The sequence below is a fragment of the Patagioenas fasciata genome, chromosome 2 (assembly GCF_037038585.1).
Source record: "Patagioenas fasciata isolate bPatFas1 chromosome 2, bPatFas1.hap1, whole genome shotgun sequence".
Classification (NCBI taxonomy): domain Eukaryota; kingdom Metazoa; phylum Chordata; class Aves; order Columbiformes; family Columbidae; genus Patagioenas; species Patagioenas fasciata.
The window spans coordinates 75,190,062-75,203,571 of NC_092521.1; the positions used below are offsets into that span (position 1 = coordinate 75,190,062).

The 13,510-nt window shown below is 40.3% G+C and overlaps 1 protein-coding gene across 1 annotated transcript; it reads right to left on the bottom strand.

Moving 5' to 3' along the window:
- Positions 1–1,132: 1,132 nt before the first annotated feature.
- UPP1 (uridine phosphorylase 1) lies at positions 1,133–12,914 on the bottom strand. The gene is made up of 8 exons (XM_065831472.2): positions 12,808–12,914; positions 10,398–10,462; positions 7,409–7,526; positions 6,738–6,896; positions 5,603–5,717; positions 4,926–5,135; positions 3,208–3,354; positions 1,133–1,753 (listed from the first exon to the last, which is right to left on the bottom strand). The coding sequence occupies exons 2-8, from the start codon at positions 10,448–10,450 to the stop codon at positions 1,614–1,616; spliced, it is 942 nt and encodes a 313-aa protein (XP_065687544.1). The 5' UTR covers positions 10,451–10,462; positions 12,808–12,914; the 3' UTR covers positions 1,133–1,613.
- Positions 12,915–13,510: the final 596 nt, after the last annotated feature.

A 13,510-nucleotide genomic window follows, 5' to 3' on the forward strand; every position in this document is an offset into this window, starting at 1 on the left:
CCCAGGCAAGCACCAGGCACAGTTAAGCACAGACATATATATTTATTTTATTTTATTTTTTTTTCCCCAAACAAAATGAGAAACCATTCCCACCCAACTCCTTCCTTTGAACTTAAGGAAAAAAAAAAGAGAAGGCTTTATCTGAAAATTTACATTCATTGTATCCCAAGCATGTATGAGAAAATGTGTTTTTAAAATTAGAGGAGGACTAACTTAGTAAAGTTAAAAAATCCAGTATTCTTTTTATCTCTTCTTCAGTTGAAAGTTCATCAAGTTTAAGGAGATTAATCCTCACTGGCCGTTTCCTATTCATAAGAGTCATCCCTTCCTTTTTCAGTGTTTCCATCACACTGCTTCCAGTTTCTGGCACTTCCTGGTCAATGTGCCTCATCATTACATCGTTCCATTTAGGTGTAGATCTAATGCCTGTTAACAAGAGTGTTGCAGACTACAGTCTTCAAAAATAAAACCTCATTTAGCTGGATCAGTGAAAGCTGTTCTGAGATTTTATTCAGACCATTCTGACCTGTGTCTCCTGCTAGGACTGGACCATCCACTGTGGTACAAAAAGGGATAAACACATTTTTCTTTAGCTGAGCACATATTTACGTTCTAATCACAGCAGCAAAGCAGCAATGAGTACAATTTAAAAAAGAAACAAACACTAGGCCAACAGTAGTGGGAAAAAAAGGCAGACGTGGTTTCAATGGCATGTATGAGCAATAGGTTTTCTCTGGTTCTTCAAAAGAACTCGAACCGTTGCAACGGTGAGTATTATGTCCTGAAGACATGGAGATGAAAAACAATTTAAAAAGAAGCAAAGGAAAGGAAAAAAACCCAAAACTATCATAATGCAGTCCTGTGAATTTCCTGTACATCTCCTGAATGCCTTTGGCTCCTCTTTAGTAAGCAGCAACCTTGATTCAGCAAAACAGTTCAAGTTCTTCAATGCAAAATTACTTAACGCATAAATGTTTCCTGGGTATTGATTCAATCATATAGTTAAAATGGGATATGAATTACCCTGGTGGATCAGTATCTAGGAAGTACAAGATATTCAACAACTCAGTGTCAAGTTAGTAGTTAGAAATAGTTACTTAATAGTTAGAAAATTCAGTTCCACATTTTGCAATTTTAATATATGAAAATAGTATTGTTTATTTGTCAAAGTTTGCAAAAAATAAACTGCATTCACTTTAACTTTTCTTTACAAGTGAAACAATTAGCATTAGCATTATTAAGTTAATTTTAATTCAGTGTTTCACAAGTACTTGGCAATAAAGTTTTATTTTCTTCCCCATTTTTCTTTTACAGCAAGGATAAATAAAGCTTTTTTCATACATTATTGCAGGCTCGTCCTTCACAACAAATCCACTTCCAAATTCACAGAAAAGTGAGTTTTATAGCCAGTAATGCATAAGTAAGCAAAACTTAACTGAAGTCCACTTAGCACATTGAGTTCCCAAAGCACAGTGGCATAAATGATTAACTTCCACAAACACAGGGAATGCTGTGAGGTATTCTGAGGCAAAGGACCTCTAACGCACACAAGTCATGACCAGGAGTTCAGCTGTGCAAGAGCCTTCTGCTTCTGTAAAACCGAGATGGATATTTCATACTTTCGCTAGACGTTTCTTAATGAAATATCCCACTAATTTCTGCGGTCTCTGCTGATATTCCACAAGTACATCATGTGAGCTACTAATCTGATCCCCTTCAAGCCGATTCAGAAGAGTGACACACACTACGGCAGCTACAAATTAAAAGACAGCATTAGTTAGGAATGACATTCTGGCACTTCTACAGTCCAAAAGCAGAAACATTTGAATGAACAGCTAGGAGATTAGAAATATGAGAGAAAACAAATGCAAAAAAAACAGTGCACACTACCATAAGATGCTAGGGGACTAGCATGCTGTGGATGATATTTAAAAAGTTACAAATAATTTAAGACAACTGATCATTACATTAATAAAGCAAGAACTCTCAGGCAGCTGCAGATCCTTATTATTATCGCACAATTCCTATGTTTTTGTGGACAGGAATTATATCCAGGGTGTGACTAGTAGGAATTGATCAGAGACGCTGCTGTAGCAGATGTCGTCACAGCCCTCCGCTGTCTACCTCATACCCAACCAAAATCCCTGTGCTCTGGGTGTCGTCCCTCAGGAACCAGCAGAGGAGACACTTGGGCATCCATAGATGGGGAGCACTGCAAGTACGTGAGGATCCCACAGATAATATCTCGGGCTCATCTGCTGCCTTTTGCTATTGAAGCCCCAAAGATAAACTCCTTCCTTCCACTCAAGCTGAGTTCTACCATGGCTCTTCCGTGTCCAGGGTTTCTGCTGGTGACAATTTGCAGAGCACAACCCGTAATGCACATTAACGGACCTACAAAGTAGAGACAGCAATAAGGACCGGGCTCCCTAATGGCCCAGTAATTGCATTGGCTGAGATTTTAAGCACTCGCAAGTCAGTAAGAACTGAAGATGTTTGACATAACTGTTGGCCACTTTGCTTATTTTTCTTCATTCAATCCTCCTTGAGTTTAAGGAAATTCAAGAAACATCAGTGTTTTAAACCAGCAAATTCTTTGCCAAAGAAAGCAAGAGACTATAGTTAACATGGTAAGTAGAAAGGCATTGCATTACATTATTGGTAATCACTTTTTTTTCCTAATTTTTACTAAAAATTAGCTTGTCTAAAAAAACATGAAACTCGTCTTATGACTAGGAATGGTTTATTCATGATGCTACTAAAAATCTTTAAGTGTCATAAGTCTACAAAAAGTTCTTCTATTTTCAATTTGATATGAAAGTATAGAAAGTGATTGTAGTTTTATGTACGTGAGAATCACCTGGCTGATCAAATTAACAAGCTGCTTCATGTAAACTTCAAAAACTAACTGAAGAAAACAAGTGAAAGCTATAGGATAATGAAATATTTTAATGATTTATGTGCTTTCCACGGGCTGGAATAGCAAATGATAGAACTAAACTGCATAAGAAGTATGCAGGGAAGTTTGCATAAGTTTTAAATACATATGACACAAATTAAACAATCACAGCAACATAACTATAACCAGAACCGGGGCTTTTATATGCTGAAGGTATGTTAACACCTCATTCTCAGTTTTTACTGCAAAACTCCTGCAATGCAGAAAACCTCCTACAGTTTGAATAAAGTGACTTTAAGTTAGTTTACCTTTGACACCACTGAGATTACACATTGCAGCAAATACAGAAGACTCCATCTCTATGTTTCTGACACCAGCATCATAAGCTTCCTTCAAATATTGCAGCTTCTCTTCTTCATTATATAAGCAGATGGCACCATCCAACCTGCCCTGTCCTACAAATTTATTTTATAAAAAAAGTTCAGTGATGAAGTCATAAAACAAATTCAGTTCCTAAAACACCTGATTATTGCAGTTTCCCCTATACAGTGCCCAGCTTTTCCTACTACTCTTTTTTTTCATGTGCAAGAAAACAGGACAAACAATTCTTAGCTATTGCTAGAGCTTCTACATATTACTTGTATTCTCTATAATGTAAATCACAGTACTTTAATTGGTCTTCTCCATCTTAAATTCTCAAAATCATAAAGGTGAAAATGTAAATAGTAGTTTCTATGAAAACTACAAAGCCTGAAAACGCCTTCCTGATGCTACCTCAAAGGATGATCATTTTATTACTTAGAGACTCTCAAAGGTAAGAGATTAAGAGTCTCTTAAGCTAACTAACTATTACCATTTTTTGAGAAAATTAGTTTATTCAAATTATCCAAGACTAGCACCTACAGAAAAAACAGCAGCACATTATATACAGTAAAGTTAAATTACGTGAAGCTTTAATCAGTATATTTTTGTTTTCAGGAGATGTACTCCTAAATTAATGCCCTTGAGTCTGTTCTCATGTCTTGCTGTATGAGTTGAAGACATCCCTGACATGTCTTTTTTTAGTGTAGCTTGCACCTGTGATGGGTGTCTGAGGAGATGCACAAACTGACAGTGTCTGTTTCTGACCAAGTGGGAATGCCCTTATGAAAACCATGTTCCCCTAACACACAGCACCCTTTGTCACCTATCCAGTAGCAGCTAGAGAAAGTAGTATTAGGTGTCACCTACATTCTGTTCTCGCAAGATTTGAAAGATGCTTGTGAATAGACTCGACAGATCAGAAAAGCACCTGAATGTTTATACATTTATCCAAAGTAAGTCTTGGAGGTTTGCCTCTCTGACGTGGCAGCGTTGACACAACTCAGCAAAATATGGTCTTCAGTTGTCCGATCAATGTTTTGCTCAAAACGTGCATGGAAATAAAGCTTCCATCACTTCTTTTAGAGAAGATTTATTTTAGGTACTTAACCAGAAGGGAACAGGGTGGGGGAGAAAGCCACAAATCATTCTCATTCCTCTAACCTTCTAGGACAGGGTGTCAAATTCATTTTCACCAGGGGCCACATCAGCCTCGTGGTTGCTATATGTAAATATAGGATATTTATACAGTCCTAAAATTACATTCGGCCCTTTGACGGCAACTGCGAGGCTGATGTGGCCCTGGTGAATATGAGTTTGACACCCCTGGTCTAGGATGCCTCAGTAAATCACAGAAACTCTGTGACAAACATACCTAACTGATGAGTACGTGAGAAGTGTATAGTAGACTACATATATTTCAGAGGATCTATTAGAGCTGGGAGGAAATAAACTTCCACAAATTTGAAAGTTCAATACAGCAAACTGCTAGGCACAATGCTTGATTTTACATATATAAAAAATAGGTTAATTATTGCTGACAAGACAACTCAAAGTAGGGAACTGATTCTTTTCAGTGAACCAGAACCTTAATGTTAAAATATTATTCAATATTTATATGTTGTTGCTTACCGATATACTTCTGTCAGTCTGTTGCCAGACTCACCTTCATAGAAATCCAGAGTGCACATGGTGTTTCCAACAACTGTATTGAATTGATTTATTTCTTTACTGCACTGCATCAGTTCCTTAGCCAGCTGTTCATCTAAGTCTGTACTGCGAATTACAGTCTTTCCCAGAATAACCTGTTCAAACTGAGGTTTAAAGGTGGCATCTACAGACTGACGAGTTATAACCACTGAGCCTGGCTCCAGACCTGCAGTAAAGAGAAACACATAGCTTCATAATGCAGTTAATGCTTTGTTTCCACACACATGAAATGTAAATCTTGACTCAATCCTACTTCTTTTAAAGGTGGCAACTTCACCCCTGAACTCACCAAGAGATGTTTCTGTGTGTGTGCTTGCCTAGCTGCTTCAGTTTATTATTACAAATAATTTTTCAAATAACAAAATTTTTACTTTTTCACTATACATTCTTATCTCATACTTTTTGTAAACGACACAAATATCCTTCTCCTGACTTTGTCAGATCTCTTAAGTGAATTTTCTCTATCCAGGGAGGCAGATATTGCCTTTTCTTTCAGAATTACAGAAGAAAAATGATTCATATCCTGCGGAAAACTGTTCTGATGATCAGTCACTTACTGGTAGAGAGACGCTTTACTCTCCTACAAAGATGCTTTTGTTTAGGAAAAACAAAAACAAAACCAAAACAAAATACCTATTCCACCAGAGGTGCCAATGCGGATAATGGTTATGTTGGAACACTTGGCATGATGCAACAGTTTGATCAGCTCGTGCAGCATGATTGAAATAGAAGGAATGCCCATACCATGCTGAAATGAAAGCAGAAATTCATATTCAACATTCAGAGAAACAATGCAAAGTATACATGGAAAAAGGAGCTGGACAATCTCCCTGATAATTTTTTCCAAATGTCACTTAACTCACTCCCACAGAAACTCTAACCCTAAGGGCTGACTGAAAGGTTACTGCAAGTAAACAGAAAGACTCCCACTGACTTCTGTGGACTATGCATGAAGTATAACGTTTCTAAAAATCACTAATTATAAAATATTTACATTCTCAAAAGCATAAGCAGTGTCTTTTCCTAATAGTCGACAAATGCACTTCATCAATAAAGTTTTCTTAAACACAAGAAAAAACACACTTTAATTTTTTTAGCAACTTGAAGTGCTAGTGAATAGTTAAGCTTAATTTTTAAAAAACATAGACACTATGGTTTAGTCACAAAATTCAGCAAATATAAGTCCACCTCAACTTGCAGGATAATGCAATAATTACAACTCAAAAGGTGCAGCATGATACTATAGTTATGCAGCTGAAGCATGTAATTGTATCTACAAATTAAAGGTATGAAGCTTTAAAGCGCATACATGAATTGGGAGCACAAGTCCCATGGAAAGCTGCTCTTAAACTATGTTAACACATCTGACAATGCCACTGCAGATACTTAGCTAGGGATGCGATACAGTCATTTTTTCCCATAGCACACATGCATCCAGATACCTTTTTTCCATATTGTTCAGGATACAGGACAAGGACGAGGCAACATTAAGTCTGCTCACTAATTTATAATGCCATCCCTGCAACACCTCAGTGTTGCTTGAGGAAAAAGGGGGCAAGAAAGGAATGAAGGTCTCTGAGATTTGCCCTTTTACAAGAAAAGCCTAAAAAGGAGTTCTTAATTAGCCAGCTGCACTATTTTGAGCATGGCTGGTGCAAACTCAAAAACCTGACTCTACCTATGAAGCATTTAGAAGAAATCTGCATTCCTGTTTTCTACTTTGAACAGCATCGCTGAATGGTGTCCCATGTCTGGTTAAGTTACTTACACTGACTGACAAGACAGGTCCCACTTTGTACATTGCGTAGCGGTCAGTTCCCGCACAGATGTTGGGGTAGTCGGAGCCAGGGTTCCCCAGGCCCAGTTCTTCAGCTATGTAGGCGATAAAAGCTTTCATCCGTGATGGGCTTCCTCCAACACATACAAACTAGGGTGGACAGCATTCAACAAAACAAAATCAGTTGCATGACTCAGTATCTCAAAAGAACATGAGAAGACCAACACAAGGATGTAAACACCTTCAGTGTGCAAACACCACAAAGCTATTCCCAGATGTGGTTCTTCTCATAATCATTCTAAAAGGCCATGAAGAAAAATTATGGGGAATAAAAAAGAAAAAAACCCCACCACTTTCTATATAGCACTTAAATGCCTTCCTCCTGTTTAAACTAGTAAAAGACAGATATCGACCCGAAGGCCCCTCAACAGGGAATTCTACCCAGAGACTGCAGCATTTGCCTTTTTACTGGATGAAAAGAGACAGAAACCATTGTTCCCAATTGTGCTTGATATTGAAAGTGATAAAAACCCACCAAAACTTATCACGTTTCTAGTCATTCTTCAATCGGTGGTATGCTGACACATCTAGTCTAACTTTGAAGGCAGCTGCATTTCCACCTTCTGCAGAAAAGCTTAAGCTTTCTGAATGAAGCTTCTTACCTTTACATCTCCAAACAATGCTGGAAAATCATGGGTGCCAGTCCCAAGAGCAAAATGGTACAGGATGTCTTCTTTCATTTTCTCCAGGTGAGGGTTGCAGAGACAGATAAAATTCTCTCTGTCAGGACAGCAGCATTTTGAAACATACAGAATACATACAAACCCCTACATTGAACAGATGCTAGTTTTGCAAAGTCAAGCAGTAGAGTTGGGGGATGTCACACCTAAGTATGCCCTCACTAACTTATTTTGGTTCCTCATGCATTCTGTTAAGGAAATCCTAAATTTCATGACCACCTTATGACGCATAACAAATCGCGTAAGATATTGAACATCCCATTCATTGCACAGGACGAAATCGCTTAAGAAAAGCCTAGATGCTAGGATGTGTTTGCAACAGTGCAGCCTTTATCTTAAATAATATTAAAGCTGTGAACCAGGGTGAGCCTTTATGGTGAGGAGAGCAATGGGAGCAGGACCAGGGAATATTCAATAGACCACCTTACTACATAGGTAGCCTATAGTAAAGCTGAAAAGCAAACTTGACCTCTTGTGTTTTGACCGACCCTCCTAGCCATCTGAGAGGGCTGTGACGATTTGGGCTTTACAGACAGGCCCAAAGGGCATTTCTGGCAATTTGGTTCATTTCTATGCTGTGTTATCCAGCGAGGAGGAAAAAAATCTATGGCATAAGACTGGTAACAACAGTACAGTGGGTCTGGAACAAGAGAGAAAATAAGCAAAGTGAATTCTGAAGCAAAGAGAAAAACATGGAAGAGGAAAAAAAGTGCAAGAAAAAGGGAAAAAGAGGAAGAGGTAAAAAGAATTCACTTCCTCTTAAGTTGCTTCCTGTAAGGAAATGATACAACTTTAAAAAAAAGAATTCTGGATAACCAGGGAACTACAAGGCAAGAAGGGAAAACTGAACTATTTAGCATGTGGAATTGCCTTTACAGAAAATTTGGTAATGGCCTAACTAAGCAAGCTGGATGACTCATAAAACATCAAGCACAGAAGACAGAGGTTTTAGGTTCAGTAGAAACAGGTAGGAAAGACTAGTCAATAACCACAAGCTTAAGCAAAACACCAGCCAATACTTCAAAGTAGTTTCTGAGATGAAATACAAGCAGTAAATATTTTCCAGATACAAGAAGATGACTTAATAGCTTAATGAAGGCTCTCTGCAGTCACAGTATAGCTTGGGAAATTCCAACTGTTTTGTCAGAGGAGACAAAAGAGTTTCTTTGGAGTTTATGCAAAAAATTGCTAAGAATTTGCAGGAACAACCCTGAAGCCTAAGCATAGGCATTTAGTGGTATTCTAGGTGGTTTGGGTTATCTTGTCTGCCTTCTAATGCTTTTCCCAAAGCGCAGTACTCTTCTGTAGGTCCAATGTCTTATCTGCCAATCCTGTGCAGTATGTGCTGGTCACCTTAAGCAGCCTGAAGTGGCCTAGATGCCCATACGGAGGTCACCACACTGCTCCTCAGAAAGCAAAGAAAATAGTTACAATCCAAATATTCTGAGTATATCAACTGTTGCTGTTCTCAAGATTCTCCCTCCAAGGTCACTAACTATCCAGCAGCAGCTGCACAACCAAATAAAAGAGGTATCATCCCAGTCCACCCTATTTATCCCTGCTCACCACAGACTACCACCTTCAGGAACTGAGAAAGCAGCCCAACAAAGCAGGTGGTTCATTCGTGCTTTCGGCAACAATTCCTTTTCATATCCCACATGCCCCATCTGCCTCCCTTCACACAAGTCCCACCTGAGGTGGAACCAAAGCTTTGGTTGCCTTTCTCCTTCCCTCCAAGAGACCTGTTTGACTTTGGGAGAAATAAAGAGCAGGTTTATGGCTCTTCAGAAAGGCGCAAACAGACCAGGAGTTTGCCAGCTCACGTGAGCAGAATTCCCAGGATGCCTCTTCTAAATTATTGCGGCTCCATTTTGTGAGACTCTTCCCATATTTAATGGATAACTCACTAAGGCAGATCAAATAGCTGCTTGTGCTGATGTTGACTGAAATGGCTTTTACACACAAATAGGATATGATCTGAAATCACTTCACAATTTGTTGTCAATGAAGCAAATGATATTTCTTTCTTTATGAGAATACCAGCAATTAAAGCTTCTCTCCCGGAAATAAAATGAAAAAAGGCGAGGTCTCTGTCACAAGTACAGGGAAATTCATGTGATATGTGGCAATACCCCATCCTCATGCCTGCCTTAAATACATCTCCCTTCCTCAGCAGTGTCTGTATTTCGCCTTTTTCATCTCATACCCTTCCAGCAACACTATTCAGCCTACCCCCTCACTGCAGCCAGAGGCTGTCACTAACTTCTACTGGTTATCTGCCCATCCAGATCTCATTGCAGACTCAGAATCTGTGGTAAAACGGGCAATAAAAGCATATTGCTATAAGTACACGGGACAATTGCCATGGATTTACAGTAGAGGCAAAGTTTGCCTGATAAAAAACTTTGGCCTCTAAGGAACAGACAATTTATTCCTGTCACACTGTTGTAAAGCACTTACAAGTTCCGGGGGTTTAAACAAAACACAAATATCTGACGACTAAACATGCCTCTATGGTTTCACTAAAGTAAGCATAAAGTAAGGATTATAGAAACAGATTGAAATATTTGTTCAAACTCTTGAAGCAGGGAGGTGTGGCCATATGCAGCAACCAAAGTCAACACTTCAACAGTTCAGTGGACTAAAAAAAATAATAATACTAAAAACAACACCTGTGCTTGGAAAAATCCACTGTCAGGATAAATGAAAATGGTTAGCCAGCAAAGCCTTCTGTGCAGGTGTGGTTAAAGTAGATAAAGACTTCATTTGTCAAAAAAGCTTCTACTAGATACTTGATGCTATAATCAATATTTCTGTCATAAACTTCATCTAAAACTAAATGAGTGTGTAATGAGTTTGGGGAGGAAAGTAAATGTAAACTTGGACAAGATAAGTAATTTCTGAATCTTACTTTGAAGACTGTTCATCATCAGTTTTCTTCTCATTTGAGACACCAGAAGCCATGTATGCTTATACCTAGAATTATATTAAAAAAAAAAATCAGATATCACTGCATCAGAATAGTCCCATCTATAAAGCCAGCATCATTAACAGTGAGAAAAACCTTCTATACAGATGATACAATCATGAATATTAAACTTCCAAAATAATCCAGTCACACTACAGTTTCTATAACTGTAGCAAAATGAGCACCTCCCAATTTTTTTCTGGCCAAACACCACCACTTTCAAACCACTGAAGCATAAATTAATCACTTGCTAATGTAACTTCCCCCTCACCGCTTCTTCTGTTTTGTGGGATATGCAACACGTGGCTCATGGGGCAGGGATATTTAAGTCTCATAGCTAACTAACTAATCCTCCTTCTTCTATAGCTCCTACAGCCACAGGGACTGCTGAACCAGCTTTAGCCCCCTGTCACCTCTGGCTCCCAAAGGTCTCCAAAGCTCATCTCTGTCACAGGCCTGAAACCTGAGCCCAGGAAGCATCTTACTCATAATACCCTTTCCATTGAACTTCTCCTACTGACCTTAAGAGCATTTCTACCTGCCTCACCCTAAAAGTGAGGAAAATTAAGCCAAAACATGACTTCAAAAAGTCACAGCACACTAGTTTATCATCCATCTTGAATACCCTTATCCTAATCCCTTACACTAACCTACACCAAAAACCTCCTCCTTTCTGCATCCTCCTTTACATTTACATAGACCAATCTATCACTGAGGTTTTGGTGCTAATAAAATGACAGAATTATAATTACAGAATGATTTGTCATTATTTTTAGAAATGACTAAGGCTACGTGCCAAAGTTGGTACTTTTCTGAGGACGCCCTTACAGGAAGTACTGAATCACAAACTTTTGCTCTACCCTCCCTTACAAAGAGCCTGACAGCACATACATTACAGACAGGATTCTAATCCCTAAAAAACCCACGATTATACTACAAGGAAATAGAAAGACATCAATCTTGCAATAGAATTACATCACACATCAATTTTGAAAGAACAGAAGAACCAAATGAATTAAAGCTGGATTCTGCCTGCTAAAAGCCACTGGATAATGGAAATCTATTGACATTTATAAGGACAATTAGTTTTCTTCATTTAAAATATCAACCTTTATTAAATAAACCTAAACTTCACACGTATGACGTATACTAAACATAAACTAGAATCTATGCTCAAGGAGGTAAAGTATAAAAGTTGCATTTGGAATCAGTTATGCATCCTTATGGTTGTATTAGAAGAGTCAGATACTACAGGGTATCACTATCATACCATATACATTACAGGAAAAACACATAACTTGTTCCAAGAAAACTATAGTACTGGGAGTCCTAAAAACGAGGAACTGGAAGAAGAAGAAACAGCAAAGTGATTTTTATGTACCTAGATGACAAATGGCTCCAAATAAACTGAATATATTCATTCAGCTGCTGTTCATAGTATGAAGCAACCATGTAATTTTTAACAGTGCTCTTGGTTCTGTGATCTCCTAAGTAATGATGTGCTTCAAAAAAATGAGAACAAAGCTCTGACAGTCCAAAGGTCCAGAATACCCTCCGCAACAGCACCCAACTGGAGATGCTTTGGCAGAAACAGAAAAAAGGAGCAAGCGGAAAGCAGTTTTCCCATGGCAGACCCTTCCAGCAATCTGGTAGTAGCTGACAGGCAGCCAATTAATACGAAGCTGCAAAATTCTCACGGTGTCTAAACAAATCAAAATTTTTAGAGTCATGTCGAAAGTTTTATGTCTTCCTCAGCCGAAGTTAAAACTGATGTTTGAGAACAACGTGCTCCCCACCAGGACTCGGCTCAGAAAAGGGAATGGATCCCTTTAATTTGCTAATCCTCAGACCGATGTTTTAAACCATGTAGAATTCATTATAATTACTTTCCCTCGTATTTCCCTCCCTCCCTTTTTTTTAAAGGAAGACATCAGTTAACAGTATCAGAAAAAGCTCTAGTTCGGTGTTGATCCATCATCAGAAAAATCGAAGTAATTGCAAGACTGATTTTTATACTGTGGTTTCCTTCTTGAGGCTGTGCACAACAAACAGAGCTCGCTCACGATTTCCCGGTGACCTCCCGGAACCCGCACACAGCGCAGCCCGCAGCCCGCAGCCCGCTCCCACCGACAGACCCGCCGGCGACACCGCCGCTGCCCTTCCCGCAGCCCACGACGAGCGCTCCCCGTCACCCCCCCGCCCCGTTTCCGTCGCTTCCCCCCGCAGCGGTTTCACCGCCCGGCGGGCGGAGATGCCGCTGCCGGGAGGCGCTGCGGTCACCCCGCCACCCTCCGAGACAGGACCGCGGGCTGCATGGGTCTCCCGACTTCTGCCGGCGGGGTTCGCCTCTCACCTGGCAGCGGGGACCGCCGCTGGGAACCGAGAAGAGCCTCTCACTGCACCCGACCCGACCGAGCTGCACGGCGCGCCGGCCAAGCCGCCTCCCGGCGGGCGGGCACCGCCCCGTCCCGGGCGGGGGCCGCAGCACCGGGCGCGGTTAACTCCCTGCGCACCAGCGGCGCAGCAGCGAAGGCAGCAGCGCCCGCACGGACACCGGCTGTGATGGACACGGCGGGGGCTGCGGGCACCGATGCGGGATGCGCCGCGGTGCCGGGGGGAAGCGAGAGCTCATGTGCTGCAAGCGCGGATCTCCTGCTGCTCCTCCGGAGATCTATCTCGAGACTACGAGTTTTCAATATAATATTATGATATACATGTAAAAATATGGGCCCCTCACTTCAAGAAGGACAGGGAACTGTTTGGAAGAGTCCAGCGCAGAGCCAGAAAGATGATTAAGGGAGTGGAGCATCTCCCTTATGAGGAAAGGCTGAGGGAGCTGAGTGTCTTTAGCTTGGAGGAGACTGAGGGGTGACCTCATTAATGTTTATAAATATATAAAGGGTGAGTGTCATGAGGATGGAGCCAGGCTCTTCTCAGTGAAAACCAATGGTAGGACAAGGGACAATAGGTACAAACTGGAACACAGGAGGTTCCATTTAAATTTGAGAAGGAACTTCTTCTCAGTGAGGGTGACAGAACACTGGAACAGGCTGCCC